The sequence below is a fragment of the Sturnus vulgaris genome, chromosome 1 (assembly GCF_052056855.1).
Source record: "Sturnus vulgaris isolate bStuVul1 chromosome 1, bStuVul1.hap1, whole genome shotgun sequence".
NCBI lineage: Eukaryota > Metazoa > Chordata > Aves > Passeriformes > Sturnidae > Sturnus > Sturnus vulgaris.
In genome coordinates, this window is record NC_142243.1 from 138,609,580 (window position 1) to 138,629,902 (window position 20,323).

The following is a 20,323-nucleotide window of genomic DNA, read 5'->3' on the forward strand; positions in this document are numbered from 1 at the left end:
AGCAAGGCAGGCCTAAAACTTAAAAGGATATGAAAGAAAAACTTTATTAACAACACAAAGAAAGGGGGAAAAAAAAACTAAACAAATTCAGAATAAGATCTTCAGACCACTCCTTCCTCTCCCAACCTTCTTAACAACAAAACAACATACAAAAAAAACCCCACTACTTCAGTCAGTTTCCAACTTAAATAGTCCTTTTCAATTCACTTCAGAGAGAGAAATTTCCTTTTGTCAGGCCTTAGGGACTTCTCCACAAGGAGGAAAAAAACCAGTTCTCTCATGGCTTCACTTTCCTCACGAACAGCATCTGCCTGGGGAAAATATGCAAATCGTGAAGCTCCTCCCATCTTCACAGCTTTCCCAAAGCTGTGCTTATGGGCCATGTTAAACTCATGGGGTATTTACTTTTAAGAATTAACTGTTCCAAAACAAAAATTCTCTTCATCTCTCTTTCTCTGTTCATGCTTCATCTCCAGAAACAGAGATCCCCTTTTCTCTTTGGAGCGAAGGATTCTCAACACAAGTGCTTTTGGTCAACAATACATCAAATGGAACATTCCAACCCCCCCATGGTTTTTTCCATGGTTTATAGGAATTTTCAGTGCAATATAGTTCATCCCTACAGCTTACAAAAGGATTTTCAGCCAACCTTCATAGCATCTTCTTTCTCCTTCCATCTACAGAAACTTAGCTTTTCTATTCTTTTTCCATCTCACTTAGGGGAGGTTTGAAAGTCTGCAAGTCTTATCTGAGTATTGAAAGACTTAAGATTTCACATGGGCAATACAAAGCTGTGGCCAATGCTGGAGCTGTGCCAGGATCTCAGAACACTCTGGCTGCCCTGGAAGGGGCTGGCCCAAGCTAGAAATGGCAGCGGTGGCACTGGAAAGGGGCAGAAGGGGGAATGGCTAGGATCTCAGTCAGCCTCCCTGGGTCTCAGCTACAGCACCCACTGTTGGTGGCCACCACTCTCCCTGCTGGGCCATGCCAGCTCCCCAGACAGAGGGGCCTGGCCCTGTCCATGGCCACCGCTCTCCCTGCTGGGCCATGCCAGCTCCCCAGACAGAGGGGCCCGGCCCTGTCCCCTGCCAGGCCTGCAGGCCTGCAATGGAGCCAGGCCCAGGCCCTGTTACCTGCACTGCTGCCGGAATAGAAAGAGAGCTTTTTTCCGGGTTACCTCCTTCAAAATGTGTTTTCACTACTGGTTTCTCAGGCTGTCAATAACCAAACCAGCCTCTAATTGGTACCATCAACTCAGAGGAAGTTCCCATGGAGAAAAACCTCTGTGATTCTGCCCTCCCCCAGGTGAGAAAAAGAAATAGCATGGATGTGTGCAGGAGCTCTGACCAGTTTAGTTTTCATTCCAATAAAGTAGTCAAATTCATCAAGGAGCCATCAAGATGCATTCAAAATGAGGTTTTAGTGCAAGCATGAGCATACAGAAGCCTATGTGATTTAAATCAACACCACTCCACTAACCTTGAGCAGTGTCGATTTACACCAGCTATTAAATTAGCCCATAAAGCCCAAATTTTTTGGACAGAAGTAGGAGGAGAAATCTGAGAGAAGTTGGATATTTACCTATCTGTATTAGTGGAGAATATTTTGACAGCTATCATATAAAAACTGGAGCTACCTCAAGTCTTGGTTTATTGTTTGCTGTACTTAGGTTTCTGAAGTGCCTAAAGGTATATCAGCTTGTAGGTTGTGTACCTTGGGTTTTCCAATGAGTAATAATAAGAAAATTACTGCCATCTTTAAGCTTTCTGGGTGTTATGAAGCTTTATTCACCGACATTTCTAAAATGCCTTGGGATCCTGAACACAAAAGGTTGTAGAAGTATGATCAATTGTTGCCATTCTTTAAAAAAGGAATTCAAGACTGCAAAGCAACCATGGAATCTCTGTCAATATTGAAGAGACCCATAACAGATATATGCATGGAACTTACAGAAGTAGCACTGCTTGTTTCATAGGGCCAGAAATTTAACCAGACGAGTTAGATAAGCAGTCTTGATGGCACTGAAATTAATTGAGTTCAACCTTTGACATCACTACAGTTGGTATTTCTGTAGCTAGAATCTTTATTTATATCAGAAAATGTAAGTAAACCATTTCCAGTAATTTAAAATATTATCATTACAATATTTTCTTCTCAAGTTTGTCTATAATTTTGTACACTTTGTTTTAAGCTAAAAATCCTATGAATGTTTACTGCAATGGAATTTCATTTGTGCTAAAAAAGAAGAGATGTTCCTGCTCCACTATGTTGCATTTAATGCATATTATTCAGCTGTCCTAAATTGTGAAGGACAAATGATTTTTATCTACATTCTGTAATGAAAGGAAATGCTGAAAAACTTCATGACTTGCTTCCATGTAGCAATACTATAGAACAATTTCTGGATTTAAGAGCTGGGCAAACTATTCCATGCACGGAAGGTATCCCAAACAATGGCAATAACAGTCAAATTTTGTTTGGAAACCACGACTTTAGTTAATGAACAATTTTTCAAAAAGCACTACACAAAAGAATCACAGACATTAATTTCCCCAGTTGTTTTCAAAGATGGATCAAGCTGAAAAATACAAGCAGGTTAAAAATTCAAGCAGAGAGGTCATTTATGGGGATGGAGACTCAAGCAGCCCTTATGATTATTTGTAAATTTTATCTGATGACCTTCACAGAAAGATATTTTTTCTCAGTGTGCTGCAGTGTAGAAGCAGAAAACTGAAGTGTGTGTGGGCTTGGTGACTGGGCATATGGAATGAAGGACATCTTTGTCATAAGAGGCCAGAGGGATGACATAAAACCTTATCAAACAAGACACGTAGGCTCGAGCACATTCAAGAAGAAAAGCACCCTGGTTTTCAGGGCATCTCTGCCCACAGAAGCTGTGGCTGCCCCATCCCTGGAAGTGTTGAAGGCCAGGTTGGATGGGGCTTTGTACCAACTGGTCTAGTGGAAGATGTACCTGACTGTGGCTATGGGGTTGGAAGTAAGTCTTTAAGGTCCTTTCCAACATCAAAAATGCCATGATTCTAATATCCAAATATGCATTTCTAGTAAATCACGAAGCAAAACACTGGAATATTATCATGTGTTCAATTGATAAAATTGGCAGACTTCTACAAAGTGACTGCCTTAGGGCTAAATGGGGTGAGAGTAGCATCAGGTTCTGGTATTATCTTGGTGTATGAAGGAGAAGCCTAAATGTAATATTTGTGTCAGCCACAGTACATGGATATATTTTCTAGCAAGAAAAGGGATGCACTGTTTTGGTGTCCTTCCGTTTATCTGGAAACAGTTGCTTCTGCAGTTCCTTTTTTTCTTGAAGAAGATAGAAAGAATATGCATGTGGAATGTTGTTGATGTAGAAAAGATCATGCAAATTGTCCCCACTGAACTAGAGGCATATGAGTTCAAAGACAACTATTTGTAACTTTCCTTCCAATGCCCTGGGTTTTGGTTTAATTAAGAAAAATAACTTTTAGCTGGCTAATTTCCTCATGTGAAAGGAAAAAAAAAATCAATCTGCTGATCTTATCAGCAGGAAAATGTTTTCCAATGACATTTCTTTCAGTTCTTGAAAAAAATCAAATTTTTAAAATAAAATGAAGATAAATTTATAAATAAATAGATAAAAAAGAGAAGGATTACATTATTCAACTAAGAATTCTTACCTCTTGGCTGGAAATGACAGCATTTTGGTATACAGTTGCTCTGTGCCATGTGGCTGTTGTTACCTGAGCTCTCAAGACCTCAGATTGGAGAGACTCTATTTTAAGAGTTTTGAGAGTTTTCTATTATGGGGTATTTTGGAAAAAAAATTCCCTAAACCATTTCCTGGTTGGCTTCAGCAGCAGAAACAGAAAAAATTACTCAAATGTCCACTGAAAACTAGATGCCAAATAGAATCTAAGACTAGGTTTAAATTAAGATACTCTGCCTGATTATTTTGAGTGCTTCTGTTTCAACAATCATCTCAGCTCCTCTTTGGTGTTTTAAAGGAATGAAAAGAATAGTGAAAAAAAGGTATGCAAAGTTGCTTTTATGTTCTTTTTGACATGAAATAAAAAGGAAATACTGAAAATATCTCTATAAAATAATTCTCATGAAATGTCCCTCATGATTCCCCCCCCTTTCAGGCCTAGAGAATGCTTGGAGTAGGCTGTATGCATAATAAAAGCCGTACAGTGAATCTTATCCTCAAATGAACAAAAAAATCTGAGCTTGTCTGCTTCTCACAGGCTGAACTTGAGTCCTCGTCTTTAAACTACAGCAGATTGATATTGGATTGTTCAACTGATGCCAGTGATCACATGATTTCTGACTTATACTGTTGTTCCAGATCTTTCTAACAATTTTGGGTTGTTTGTTTTTAATTTTTGTTGTTGTTGTTGTTGTTTTTGGTTTTTTTTTTTCTTTGTGGGGTTTTTCTTCTTGTTTTTGTTTGGGTTTTCTTTTCTTTCTCCCTTATTATAAAACTACTACTGCTCATACAAGAACTGGCTGAGGATAGAGACGATGGTATAATTTCATATCTTGATGTGGTACCCTACAAATTCATGTTGACACAATGCAATGCTTGTAGCATATATTGTGAGGAAAGCATGTCATCCAATTTTGCCTCTGATTTTCTATAAATAACAGCCTTCAGCCTCCATGTGTGCCAGGCTAGTGTTTTGCAACATACCACTCCAACCCTTTAAAATTCCTCCTGACCATGTGGGAATTTCCTGTTCTGCCAAATAGGTTTGCCTGCATCGTGCTGAGGTCTGCTTGTCTCTTACTAGAGAGATATCCCCCTATGTCAGGGCAGAAATATTTTGATGTAGGTGAACCCAGACAGCTGGTACCAAAAGGTAACCTAGAACTTCTGCCACTTCTGAAAGTGACAGGAGAAGGAGAAAGGAAGGAGTCAGCTTAAGCTGGGTGGCCTGAGGTTGGGAAAACCCCTTTTCTGAAGAGAAATTAAGCTTAGTTTTTTCCTGCTGATTCACTGTGAGCAGCATCAGGTCAAGCTCCATACAAATTCACTAACATCACATTCCAAGTAACAGTCAAAAGCCTTTTTTCAGTTTCTAATCCTCTCGAGACTTTTTAATGATAATAGTTTGGGTTTGTGGACTGTATTGAAATCCTCCTTTGAGTTTATGTTCCCATAGAAAATTACTAGTTTTTCTAGTTGACTTTTTGGTAAGATCTCATGATAACACCTGGAAAATATAATAGCAATGCCAGGATAAGCCTAAGAGAAGCAAAACCAAAATTAATATTTGTTATGATAGAAAAAACACTGATCAACTCTGACTTAGGATGTCTCAAAATATAAAGCTTGTATTGCATTATGAGTAGTATTCTAAAAATTGTCTCGATTCAGCTTTCTTATAGCCATTTAGAAGGATTTTACTGTGGAAGTGAAAACATGGCAGTATTCAAAACTATACTGGTAGAACTGACACTGAGGTGTCACCTTGAAACAAGAAAAATGAAAATGGGAAATTTACCCTAAAACACATTTTCAGTGTCCCATCATGGTGAGTTATAGCCCAGAGAAAAAATAAACAAAAACAAAGACAAAAACAAACAGTACTAATTCTAGTGATGAACAGCCAGAGTTTTGATCATGATTTCGGGAGCTTTGTAAGATTTTGGTAGGAAAATAATGATTAAAAATGTTAAAGCAGTCTTTAAAAATTCACATGAAAAAAGATGTCACACTTGGTACATATTTTATGGATCAAGAATTCATGTCGTATTTTCATGCCCATAAGAGTGCAATAAAAACATTTTCAGTCTTGCTCAATTCTGTTTCTAGGAAATACCCCAGGGGGTGAGTGGCCAAATTACTAGATGTTTCCAAGATGCGTAGGAGTACTAAATCCTGGGTCAAGGAAACTTTTTCCTTTTTCATTTTTTCCCCCTGTTTCTACGGTTTGTAAGGCAGGTTTTTTTGTGGGAGATGTTAAAGTAGAACATAACAAATGCTTTGATTGTCTTACTGGTTTAGCAGTAAATAAATACAATCACTAATCCTAGCTTTAAAAACTGAATTCTTGACAAGTTCTTTTATTTCAGTCAGTGTTTAATTTTATAACTATTTTTAATGTTGTTTCATCCATGTCACTTTAAAAGTCAATATATAAATATGCTGAATAAACAATTAAATACTAAATTTATTCCTGTTCTGTATAGTGGCTTCTACATTATATCATCCATTGGCAAAAGAAAGGTAATTAATGGCAAATGTTTCTTTTGGTAAATTGTGCAAGGAATTATAATTCTGCAAGGAATTATAATTCTCCTATTTTTTGAACTTTTGTGTCAATGTTCTCTATAAAAAGTCTCTAGACTTCTCATTCTCAACCACTTATCCAAAAGAATAAAATATACATGTGCTTGTTCAGTGTAACAGATGAATTCCAACTCAGTTCTACCTCCTGTTGAAGTCTGCAAAAAGTAGCTATGAAAAGTTCTTGTGCTAACACTCCAATGATGAAATTAAAACCATTTATTTTAACTAGGTTAAAGCTTGCCTCATGAAACATTTGAGCACATCAAGACAAAATAGGACCCTTGATGCACTTGGGGTCTTAGATCTTGCAAAATTTAAAGTTGGCAAATTTGGGCAAATGCCTTTCTCGTATTCTTGACCTCCAGCTCATCATCACAAACTCTCCAAGGTGCTTGCTTGATGCTAGTAAATTGTTTCTTCACTTAATGGTCATAAACACCAAACACAAGCACTACTTATGAGCCATCATTGATAGCTGCAAGGGCATTCCTGGTGACAAAGTGGCACATTAGTTACAACTGTAATGTCCCACATGGCATTTGGGTTCCATTCAGCATTTCAGCCTGGGATCATCTGCATTTTAGATATACTTTGATAACCAGAAAAATTTGGAGAATTTCTGGTTTTCTCATTAAAACATGCTGCTGAGCGTCTTCTCTTACTCTTGTTTTCTTAAATATAGAAAAATAATTTTCCCTTTTTTTTTTTTTTTTTTTTGAAGATCTTATTTTAACTAGGATGAGTTTTTCTTCAGCAGGCTGTACTTCCACTGAAATATGCAGTATTATAACATTTGTAGGCCCACACACCAGTAAACAGTTTACATCTGCATTGTATCAGGACATTTTACTGAACACAGTGCTGTATATCAAAGTAATTTCTCCGTCTTTTCTTTCACATCAGAACAAGGTGTGTAAATCTGTGATTGTATTATTTACCCTTCCTAGGAATTTTTAATCAAATCTTCTATCAGCCTCAAATCGACAGACATTTTGCTCTGAACCACCACCCTCATCTCCCACCTATATTTAGCTTTTTCAATATCTCTCTGGGTCCCTTACACTTTCCCTGAGCTGACCCTCTGTAGACTGATAGTCCACTGTTAGAAATTGTTGGGTCATCAAGTAGATCAAGACTTTTTTTTTTTTCCAATTATTATTGAACTAATTCTGCTGTTATCATCCTTTACCTTTAGCAGTAACCTTAGAGTAAGTGGCAAACTCATCTTCCCTTGTGTGCCTCTGCAAATACAGTTGTCTTGCTTATGTTTCCCTGCATAAAACTTTGGTATTGTAACAGGTACAAATAGTTCTTTTAACAAGTGACATGAAGGCAGAGGCTCTAGTGGTTGAGCTGTGGGATGTTAGGGAGGTCAATGATGTCAGAGGAATATACAAAAGAATATTTATTGCATCTGCCAGAATTCTTAGAAAAGCCAAGAGATCAAACAGGATCATTCAAGAAAAATGTGAAGAGAAACAACCTTAATCATCGCCTCTGTATTTCACAGGCTAAAGTGATAAAGAATTTTGCAGTCCATATCTCCTCCACACAAAAATAGCAACACAGAAAAACCTTCTAGCAGAGCATTGATGGCCTTTCCCATTGACAGGATAGAAGTGGCGCAGGAAAGATAGGTGGCCCTTGACCATTTATCTCTACTATGGTAAGTCACACACAGAGTGAAGTATGAAGTTTTAGCCAAGGAACAAAGGGGAATAGTTCATTCAGGAAGAGATTAGATCATCTCTTTGAGCAATTTTCCTTCTAAGTAGATCCTCTAAATTCCAGGCACAGCACCAAAAGCATCGTGGTTTGGGGGCTTCCCATTGCTGTGTTGACTTGCTGACGTGGCCGAGAAGTCTACAGGAATTTCCTGAAGAATTAAGACTGGGAAGGGTAAATATTTAACTATGACACAAATGAATATACTTAAATGATAAAGGAAGTTATCTTAAATCCTCATTTCTGTTACTTTTATCTGCATATGATTGCCCAATTTTTGAAAAGCTGCAGGATCTTCTTTGAGTTCTTTGGTGTTGAAGGAGACTTCAGGGAAACAGGTTTTATATGAAGCATTTCTCTGAGATTTTAGAAATATCGAGTAATTTCTACACAGGATTTTCAATTTTCAAAAAACCAACATTTTTTTAGGAATAGCGCTCTGATAATGATAGTGATATAATTATTTGAAAATCCTTGCCTTTTTGAGACACAAATGTATGACTCACAAGTGAGACAAGAAAGACACGTAAGTGACCCTATTATTCGCCCTATTATTCACCCTCACTGTTACCCACACACTGAACTGATGGCAGAGTTTTAAAGAAAAGATTTATTTACTACAGTTTTCTTTCCTTCAAAAGACTTCTGCATGAGAACTAAAATTCCCAGAAAATAAATATCACTAAAGCAACTCAAAGCTGAATGTATGAAAGTGAAAATTAGCACTTTTAAATAGAACCATGGGTGGTTTAATATAAATTCAAACGTTCATTCAATAGACTGCCTAGAAAAAGGAAACAAAAATATGATCACTTAACTACAAGTAAATTATTTTTTCCTAAATCTCCACTGTGCAAGTCCATATTTGCAGGCAAGAGATTCCAAAAGAAAAATAGGCTTTTATAAACATGGGCTGACAACTTTAAAACATTCATAAATAATATGATCCAGAGGGCAATCAAGTCCACAATAATCCTGAATATAAGTGTAAAAGCATCCCTAGAGATTGCATTAGGACTTCTCCTTTGATTTTTTTGAATGTTTAAAATATGTTCTGTGGTTTGGAGTATGTTAAAGGTGAAAAATTAAAATACATCTCAAAATATTAAATTTGTATATAAAGAATCAGGTTTTTTTTTCCCACCTACAATCAGGACATAAGAATCTCACTTTAAAGAATGAATAGCCTTTGGTAATGAATCGAAGTTTGCTGCAAAACTAAAAATAGTGAGTGCAGGAGCACTCACCTGCCTTAAACTCAGTGCTTTTCTCTTTGAAACCTTGCAAGTTCCCTCTGCAGTTTTAGATTGGTGGATCACAGATCAGGAAACTAAAAGTCTGACCTGCTAACAGTGTTATCCTTAAGACTTAAGTTTTAAATCCTTAAGATTTAAGTTTTTATCCTTGAGATTTAAGTTTCAAATAGTATCTTTCAAGAAAAATCTACAGAAAGCATTTTTAAGGGAAGTTCAGATGTGAAAGAAAGCAGGATCAGTCTATAAACGGCACATCAGCCTTCAGCAAAAATCATTTTTAGATTCAAAACGGATTAGCACCAATCTGATCGTCTGTGTTGTAGTGTGAAGGAATCCATGCTGTCAAAAACAGACAAATTACGTTCTGAGGTTGTCTTCTTATACTCCCAATTTTCTGCCACAGTTCTCTAGTGTTGCCTTAATTTCATCCTGGCAGGAATGCTCAGAGTTTATCCTATCTCTATTGCAATCTCTCAAGCCTCCTTGTTAGAAGAGGAGGAGAAAGAATACCAGTATCAAATTCTCAGGCAGAACAGAATCAGAAGTCTGCTAACAGGAAGAAGAGAATTTTTGTTGTTTCCATACATTCTTATGTCAGAAGAAATGCCTGGTACCTCTATTTGCAACAACACAACTAGAGAAAACATGACAAATGGCAAGAATTTACAAATAAAAATCCCCAGAAGTGATGACAAGTTATAGCTGTACCCCTCTGCCATTTCCTATTAAAGAAACAGATGTCATGCATGCTCAGAGCACAAACAGGTTTGTCTTGCAACATATGCACACGTAAGGACAGAAACGTGCCTGGGATGGGGAGAACTGAAGTCCAATACTTTTTCCAGAATATATGAGAATTCCTGCTTCATATGCATTCTGGAAGGGACAAAAGTAGATGCGCTTTTGTAAAATGTTTTTTCAGCAAAACAATTGGGGAATTGATCACACAGAATTAATGCATGTTCAACAAACAAGGTTTCATCTTGCTACCAATTTTTTTTTAAGCCAACAGGTCAGTTTGAGGAGAGCAACAGAATGACAGCAGCTACATTGGTATAAAACATGTGAATGGATTTAAGACACAGCACTTAAAAACAGATTTGCAAGCATCTTAACACCAAACACTCCAAAGATCAAAATGCATATATGTGTGCCCACACTCATGCACCAGAGTGAGGTGTTGAAGAGAGAGAAATTCTGCAAACTTCTTAGAGAGTTTTTCATCAGCCACTTTTTATTCATAGATCTCCTTCGAAGATTTTCCAACTACAACATTTTGCGTGGATTTTCAGCTTTTCTCCTTTAAGAAAGGATTAGTAATGCAGATTATATGATTGATCACATACTATCACATAACAGACCTTTAAGTACCTCTCCTAAAGACACACCTATTCCACCATGACATTAGGATAGTTGTCTTACTCTCACCCTTTTCTTACTTTTTTTTTTCCATTTCTCCTCTTAGAAGCTAGTCAAGGAAGTATAAAAATTTTCCTTCAATCAGGTAGCTTTGTGACCTTGAATACAGATTTTCTGTATGGCTTCCTCTGAGTAATTACGGCATTATCTTAAACAATTTTTTTGTTGGGTTGATTTGGTTTAAATTTGAAAGCAAACCATTTATATAGTGTAACTTGAGAATCTTTCCAGCTGTACCTGTCTTGCTTTGACCATTGCACCATATACTTATTCAATGTTATGTATAACTCACTGTTAGGTCTTGTTTAGACAAAAAGTTATGCTAGTTTGATTTGCATCAGTTTTAAACAGGGATAATTAAACTGGTGCAAGTCCCTGATTAAAATTCTTATCCCAGTTGAGTAGTGACTTACACTTAGATTAACCTGATTCCTAACTAAGGCAATGAAAAGTGAATCTTGATCTTTGTCCAGAAATATTAATGAGAATGTAGTGCAAATGTGCAACAATTTATGGCATTTCTAAGTTACCCTTCCAAGTGAATATTCACACTCTGGTGTTTCATAACACTGTCTAAAATATGTACATGTGGTTGCATAAAAATAACCTTGTGTTAAAGAACAGCTTGTTTCATAAGACAAAGATTTTTTTCTCTGAAATATGAAACTATTTCAATTTCCTTTTCCTGATCAAACTTCAACCCCTTAATAAGAGAGGAAATTCTTATGCTACTGGGAGGATTTTTACACCAGGGCTGTTTATTCAAGACACTTGAGCTGCTGGTGTTAAAGATGAGTTTGCAGAAAACTTACATGATATTGATTCTAGAAGGTCCTCATTTACTGCCTCTTCCTTCTGCAATTGTTGCAAATAGAGACAATAAGACTGAACTAAGCTGAACTGTAAATTGAGATGAATACAAGTACGTGGTTAAGTATCCTCACCTTTAAGAGTTTGCTTGCAATAGGTCATGCAAATGACCAGTTTTGATAACAACAAGTTTATCTAATTTTTTTTGCTAATGGTAGCTCTGAATAACAAGGCATTCCTCACTGGTCTTCATGAGAATCTGTACAAGACTCAGTCCCTTGCAGATGGATACAGGTTGGAGCAGCTGCTTGATGGGTTTTGAAAACCCTGCAAGAATGAGGACTATTCTGACTGTGAGCAGGACACAAAAAACCTGTTTAGCCAACTGCAACCTTCAAGATATTCTTGGCTTTATAGATGTATATTCATTGTATTTATCTGCTTATTTAGGAACTATTTTAGTTACTTATATTAAAAGCAATTTCCTTCCAAAAGATTTTTAATCTCATGATTTTCTGTAAATATTGGAAACATTATCATAATACATACACTGTTAAGAGCACAAAATACCTTCCACAAGAAAGACTCCAAAAGCAACACAAAAATAACATAATAAGCTTCCCAACAGCCTTATGAAATTGAGTAGTAGTGCTATATCTGTATTAGAAAATGGAAACCAGAATACTTAAAGTTTACAATTTCCTAGCAGTCACAAGCAAAGTCCATACTACAGGCATGGACAGAAGTAAAGCTTAAATCCATCACACTTAACTGAGGCATTTAAATCAGGAAGTGAGCTGCTCAGAATTTTCCTGGGGTCAGTGAAGAGAAACAGGGACTTCCACAGAACAGTTCAGACAGCTTAGTCTTCCTCTGGGCATGCTACTGTCTCACGACACAGCACTAAGCGATTCCCTACAGCAGAGAAAAACTATTTGGGTAACCAACATTTCCCTGGAGAAGCTGGGAGCCAGTGGTTTGGACAGGTGTACTCTTTGCTGGGTTAAAAACTGGCTCTAAGATTGGCCCAGAGTGTGATAGTGAATGGTGTACTTCCAGCTGGTGGCCAGTGGCCCCCAAGGTTCAGTACTGGGGCCAGTGCTATTCGATGACTTTTTCAACGAATTGGATGAGGAGATCAAGTACATCCCTAATAAATTCACAGAATGCACTAAGTTGAGTGGGAATGTTGATCTGCTGGAGGGTAGGAAGTTTCTGCAGAGGGATCTGAACAGGCTGGATCTATGAACCAAAGCCAACTGTAGGAGGTTAAACAAGGCCAAGGGCTGGGTTCTGCCCTTGGGTCACAACAATCCCCTGCAGTGGGAACAGTGGCTGGAAAACTGCCCAGCAGCAAAGGACCTGGGGGTGCTGGTTGACAGCAGCTGAATGTGAACCAGTGCATGCCCAGGTGGCCAAGAAGGCCAATGGCATCCTGGCCTGTATCACAAACAGTGTGGCCAGCAGGATTAGGAAAGTGATTGCCCTGTAGTGGACACTGGTGAAGCCACACCTCGAGTGCTGTGTCCAGTTTCAGGCCACTCAATTCAAGGACAGCATGTGGAAGGCTGGAGCAGGTCCAGAGAAGGGCAGCAAAGCTGGTAAAGAGTTTAAAAGTAAGTTGTATGAGGAGCAGCTGAAGGAGCTGAGGTTTTAGCCTGGAGAAAAGAAGGCTAAAGGGGACCTTATCATTCTCTACAACTACTAAAGGAGGTTGTAGTGAGGTGGGGGTTGGCCTCTTCTCCCGAGCAGCAAGTGACAGAACATGAGGAAATGGCCTCAAGTTGTGCCAGGGGAGGTTCAGGTTGGATGTCAGGAAAACATTCTTCACTGGAAGGGCGTTTAAGCATGGGAACAGGCTGCCCAGGAGTTAGTGGAGTCACTGTCTAGGAAGGTGTTCAAGAAATAACTGGATGTAGCACTTAGTGCAATGATTTAGTTGATGTGGTGATGTTTGGTCAAAGGTTGGACTTGATCTTCGAAGTATTTTTCAACCTCAGTGATCCTGTGATTCTACAATTCTAAGTCTGAGTGGGATGATGCAGGCCTAATATACCCAACCTTATTACTTTTCCCCCAGTGGCAGTCTTTTTATTTTTTCCAGGGCACACAGCACTGTGGAATAGGTTGCTTACTTGAATGGGAACAGTGAGTTCTCAGCACCCTCAAAATGACATACCATTTACTGTATATCAGTTTCCTTTAGCAAAGCTCAGTGCTCCAAATGAGATCTCCCACTGGGCATGTTGGTTGGACAATTCTGATGACTAATAAATGTAATATTTTATTGTTACCAGAAATTGCCTAATTATGGCTGTCATCACTGTAAATAAACACATTCAGGTCCTACTGAATATTATGATAAAGCCTTCCCTCCAAGCATGGGAAATTTTTTTCAAGTAATTTTCTACCAAATGTGGCAACATGAGAAACAATCTTTCAGTCTAATTCCCTGATTCTTCTGCTTCTTAAAAAAAATTAATTGCCAAGAAAATTATTCCCCAATAATGTAAAACTTTAAGGCATTTCCACATATCAAGTCTTGCCTCTTTCTTGTGGATGTACCAGAATATTCCAAGAACTTGAGAAATTTGACTAATAAAGCTTTGAAAAGCAGGCATGTTTTTGGCCAATACATTTTTGGGGGTATATAAGCAATTTTGGATTTACACTCAAACATGAATTTTCTTGGAGCCATTTTATTTCCATTAAGTTATTTTTCACTCCTTAAATTTGGATTTTGCATATACTTGCTATATATATACATACTTGCCTTTATATATGCATATATCATTGCTCATTGAGTAGTACACTAGGAAATCCCACTAATTTGTATTCCATCTTTTGTTTCACAACACGTTTATAGGAACTGCACTTCACCTATCACTAGGATGAGGCTCTGCTTTGGATATGAGAATTCATTGACTCCAAAGCAGAAAGTAGCACACAGATTAGTAAGCAGTCTCTGTGTCTAAAAAATAAATACAGGTTTGAGCTGGATGCCAAATAGGAAGCTAGTGCCCAGTTTTGGATGAAATTTTCTCACGGTTGTCTTTTAGACCTTGAAAAAGGAAAGATTTACTGGAAAGTCATTCTTCACACAGCTCTGTTAGTAAAGCTCATACATGCAGAATAGCAGATTCCAAATCCATTGACCACCTTTTGTTTGTGAGAGTCATCAGGAGTTCATAATGAATCTCCTGGTTGCACTTAATATCCAAACAGCATGTGAACTTTTAGGTAACATGTTACATTGCAAAATGCCCAATGAAACATAATTATAAATAAAATGGAGCTTTTACTATTTTTTGTGATAGTTCAACTAGTGAAAATTGGTTTCTTAATATGAAAAAATTTTTACACATACAGTGACCATCTCCATCTTTGTATCAATATAAATTTGCCTGATAGGACATTATTACAGCTCTTTAGATCTGTCCTGCTCAGGCCAGGCTCTGTCACATTTTCACTCAGCTTGCTGTGTCATGTTTCCACTCAGCTTCATAGCAAGAGTGACATGTAAGAGATTTTCTCATCTTCACTAAACCATATAAAATCCAAGGCAAAAATCAGCCACTCCACACATATAATCATATTGTATTTCATTGCAGAAAACAGCAGTTAAGCCCTGGTGGTAAAGACAGCACAAATGGTCAGACCTTCAGTGGAGCCACAGCACACAGTGACAGACACTGGTCTTTTCAAAAGTAATTAGTTTCCACATAATGACTGGCCTACTCAAAATCTAGATCTCTTACCTGTTTAAAACCTAGGTGAGCACTTGTGTTGTTACTGTTGCAAAATAAGTCAATAAAGACCACAAAAAATAATTTAGTACAATTATTCTAAGAATAAACTTTAGACTATGAAATGGTTACAGATATACCAGAAAAACTGCTCATAATTTCTTTCTTTAGTGATTAGATAAAGACCATAATTTCATACTTCCCCAGTTGTAGCTGGTAAATAACAGCACAGGCACTTTGAAGGGAGAGGAAGTGAGTCGAAGCTGCTTTTTTTTTTTTTTGTTTAAGGGTAGCTACCTTCTTGTAATACTTGTATGTGTTAGTTTCTAATAGTTTCCTATCATTAAAGAATATTTTAAAACTTTTATGGTACTCTGCTTAAATAATGAGCAAGAAGAAAAGAAAGAGTGGATCATGTAAAACTCACTTTTTACCATTATAACAATTATTACTACCATTTAGATGTGAGGAAGGGCATGTGGAACACTCATCTATAGAGCAATCCTGCATGTACACTGTGTCCATCAATACTGTGATTCAGCAAGCCAGCAGCAACTTCCTAAGCAAGACATGATGATAACATTTCATCTAACTCCTCTTTGGCAATACTTAGACACTGCAACTAAATACCAAACAGTGTCACGTGAGCCAGGCAGTTACTGCAAGAAAGAAAATGTGATGAACTGTTTGTTTTGAACTATCAGTATAAACATATTGCAGAAATGAAAACCAAGCTTAAACAATGGGGAAAGTTATCCGGTATTAAAATAAACAGTTCTAGGAAAATCTCTAAAAATGTTTACCAAGTATCTTCCTCTGCATAGTTTCTGTGCAGAGCATTTTGCCATGTCCCTGGCTTGTCAACCAATCCCAGTTACACTGATTATAGATATGCAAATTATAATGGACAAAGCTGGGCCTTAATTGCCTATAATTGGCTCCCCAAGCAAGGGCATTTTTATCTACAATCAAGCTTGTAGATCATCAAAGAAGCAATTTTGCATTGAGAAAAAAAAAATATTTTTTTACAGAAAAGTATACTTATTTTGCTTCTAAAAATATAGTTTGGATATTAAATAATAATTTTAAATTAAAATTTAAGCAAACCATGATTCTTAAAAAATTTCACAGTAAGTATTTTTTAAATATCACAGGGGAGCATTTATGCTGAGAAAATATTTCACTTTCTGAAACATCGGCTATGTAAATTTTTATTGAAAGTTGTATATATTACCTGAAGTAATAAACGTAAATCCTTTATGTAAGTCAGACTATTTTAAAAATCCTTAAACATTATTTCTGATTATAAGTATTCTCTTCCAGTAAAAGACCTGCAACTGTCAATTATTCTTTCATTCATTCACAGCAGGTGCATTATAAAATGCTGTCTAGTGTAGAAAGTTTAGGGGGAAAAAATAAATGCAGAGTATAAAAATGAGATGTGAGATAGCTACGTAATATATTCATGATACTTGAGCATTATGCATGTTTTGAAAGGAAATGGCTGAGATGCTTTGTAGTGGCAACAGCAACAAAGCAAATTCAGTATTCAGAGATGCTATAAAGGAGCTGCATCAGCCTCATTTGTTCAGAGTGAGACATGGTCCTTCACACAGAGAAACAGGTCCTTTCATTCCAAGGAAAACTGACACATGGGGATACATGCATAATCCCAGTTTTATGCTCACCCCTGGGAGCAGGACGTTGGGGGCTGGGAGGGAAAGGAGGGGGGAATAGTTCTGCCCTCAGCCAGTTTTACAATCATTGCTGAAGTAACAGTCCTAATATAAACCCCTTTCACCAGGCTTCCTACCTGTTTAATCACTTCCCTCCGAAGTGTGAGAGGACTAACCCTCAGACACTCACACTCCAGAGACTCATATTTCCTCATGTTCAGTGAAATAGTGATCTTAGTTCAGTCTCTAGTGGACAAACACAGAATAAGTTGAGTCTTAGAAGCATGATTCAGCAGACAATTTCCTCAAGTAAAATCATATGGGTATAAAAACAGAAAACAACTTTCCTCTTTTTAGTGTTTGTCTCAGCCTGCCAAGGCACAGTAAAATAATTTATTTTCCTCTATGTAAAACATCCTCTTATTTCCAGCCCTATATTCCCCAAGGCAGATCAAGACATTAAAAAATGAGGGAAGTAGTGAAGTAGTCTAAAAATTAAATGCTTGGCTATATTTTTTACACAGAATCTTTTCTCATGCTATGACCAGATATGCAAGAGAACAAATAATTTACCAAAAAATCAAGAAATCCTGTCTAAAAATTCTACTAGAATTGGGGGGGTGAGGGGTCTGTACATGCTTTTTAACATATTTATGTCTCATATACTGTCTGGATGAAATAAAACTTATAACTGAGATAGTTTAGCAGCAACTATGCTAATATGAAGTTTCAGCCCAGCTAGTAGAGTCTTTATTGATGTTCATTCTTAGTATGAACTTGTGTTGGAGTTAAATCATGTATCTCTCAAATGGGTACATACAGCAGTTTTCTTGTATCAGATTACATGACTAGTTGCATCACTCAATTGTGTAATTTTCTAAGTTTTGCCAGATCAAAATGGCAGCATGTGAACGAGGATATCACGAATAGCTATACATAGATTGTTTATTTATTTTAACTGGTCAGCTACCCCAGAGTATTTTCTTTATCAAGGTATGAACAATATCTGTGCAAGGTATGCAATTTTATACACGTGAGTAATCATGCTAAGGTGACTGAGACTGCTCATATGAGTAAAATTTTTCATATATTTAAGCCTTTCAGACCCAAACTTCATAAAAATAATTACTTCTACTAAGTTACTGCAACACCTTGAAACCCATTTTACCCTTTCTAGGAAAGAATGAACATATATAAACTCAAGTTGAAGCAGGCTGTTTCAAGACCAGTGTGTTCAACATGGTTAAAAATGTTTACTGTGAAGTTTTAGAAGTGTGAATGTCTATATATTTTTCTATTTCTTTCCAGCAATCAGCTGGGTAGAATAGTATTACAGGATCTGTTTATGGAGGAACAATGATATTCTTAACCCAGTGCCCTTAAATGCTGATTTTTTTAAATGCTCCCTTTTGCTGTCACAGTAGCAGGTATCCTGCATGACATCTGAGCTGAGTCTGTGAGCTATAAGTAAAGCTTATAAGAACTTAGTAAGTTCTGTCAGTAGAGTCTCTGGAGGGTTTTTGTGTTCTCCAACTCACACGCATACATAGTTTCTTGAAGAAAAGCCTTAAGTAGTCACATCTTTCAGTAAAGTGAAGAAAGTTCAGCTCCCAAAAGCAATGTCACCAGGAAGGGTGCACTCTGGCTAAAACATTTCTCTCCTACACAGCCAAGAGCTATATCAAGCCTTATTACCTCTGTTCTCATAGAAACGAATGAAAACTTTGAACAGCATAAACATCCCCCCCAAAAAATCATTTAGCGAGAAACAAAAAAAGAAACACTTACTTTTTGCAGCCACTGAGTGTAATTTTCCATCACATGCTCCAGATGTTGCAGCTTCTGGGAAGAGAAATCCTGTTCCACGTGAGGAGCATCTCTCTGAAGAGCATTTGTGTTGTACTGGTCTGTCGTGCTTTCACGACAGTTCCCGTCCTGTTCTGGCAGAATGAAAGTATAGGTGCACTGCCCGTGCTGAACCCGGTTAAATCTTCTCCCACTGCCTTCTGGACCCCGACGCTGGTTACAGCCTACGAGAGCAAGAATCACTGCCAGGAAAGCAAAGGAAAAGAAAACTGACATGTTATTATTACTTTCCTTTCCTGCTTTAAGAAAAACTTTTTCTTCCTCTTTCTTTAAATTTGTTCTTAATTTGTTCTTAAAGTCTTTGGAAAAAGGAGCAGAGCAGCACAGTTTAACAATCAAGTCTGGATAAACTGTTATTTTTTTTTTAATTTCACTGTGAGGATAGCTTCCTTAGTTAAAATTGGGAATATTTATTGCATAGTAGCTAAGATTTATTGTTTCCTCTCTGTTACAGTCCAGCATGTAGCCTGCTTTAGTCAGCTGCATATGCATATCCCAGTCTCTTTCCCCTACACTATCTGCTGCAGAACTGCTATTTTCTCTCAGGCTTCAGTGAGTTTTATTAAGGTTGCACTTTCAAGCCAAGCTGGAAGCAAGCAGCCTTTCACAAGATGACTTGACAGGAATGCGTGTATGAGTGCGCCCCTATGCTAAGGATGGCTGATGGCTCAGTGCAGAGGGATCATCTTACAAACTGGCTGGATGCATGACCTCAATCGTGCATGTCTGCCCAGCCCCTGCTGCATACAACTGCTGGGGGCTTCGGGCGAATTCACGTAGGTTTAATAAGGAAGTCAGTCCACCTTAATACACTTCATATGTTCGCACTGACCTATTAAAATGTAGATAAAGTGTAGAAGTTTGTTGTAATCCCTCTGTAAATATACAAAGCACTGAAATTAAAAATACTTTCAGTTCTGCTCTGCTCTGTATCTATTAAAGAATTCTAGGTCGGGCAAATGACACTTACAGGAAAAAAAAGAGTTCCGTTTAACCCTAACTAAGTGTATCTCATTTTCTAAGACAGTTGAGTTTCTTTAACAGTTTTCAGAGAGCTGTTTTACATCACATATTGAAATTAGAGCAGCCAAATAGTAATCACAGAAGGTAGCTCAGAAGGATAATAATTTTCTGTGTTTGGTATCTAAACTAAGCTAACTAATTAAAAACCAGTGAAAGATGATGACTGAACTATTCCAGATTATCTTCTGTACCACTGCATAGTTATCACAGGCATAACACCAATTTGCAAGTCTGTATGGGCTATACAGGCACTCCTTGTTACATGTGGAAACTTCCTCTGGGGAAACTTCCTCAGAATAAGACTGTGGTAACTGCTTAAACTGTCCAAAAACCGTGGGTTTTGGACTGTGTGGATTCACTGGTCTGGCACAACAGACAATTGGGGTACGAGCATCATAAAATCAGCCCAGGACATTAGCTACCTTAAATAATGCCTTTGATATTCGCTTCAGACAAATAAAAAGTACACAGATTATAAACAGGACTGTAATATTCATGAAATTC

At 37.4% G+C, this 20,323-nt stretch overlaps 1 protein-coding gene across 1 annotated transcript in view; it reads right to left on the minus strand.

Annotated features, from left to right (window-relative positions):
* ANGPT1 (angiopoietin 1) overlaps positions 1-19,350 on the minus strand; it is a 153,606-nt gene extending 134,256 nt beyond the window's left edge. The window contains exon 1 of the mRNA XM_014879369.2: positions 18,719-19,350. Within this exon, the coding sequence (XP_014734855.1) occupies positions 18,719-19,012 (294 nt within the window). The 5' untranslated portion in view covers positions 19,013-19,350. The remainder of the gene's footprint in view (positions 1-18,718) is intronic.
* Positions 19,351-20,323: the final 973 nt, after the last annotated feature.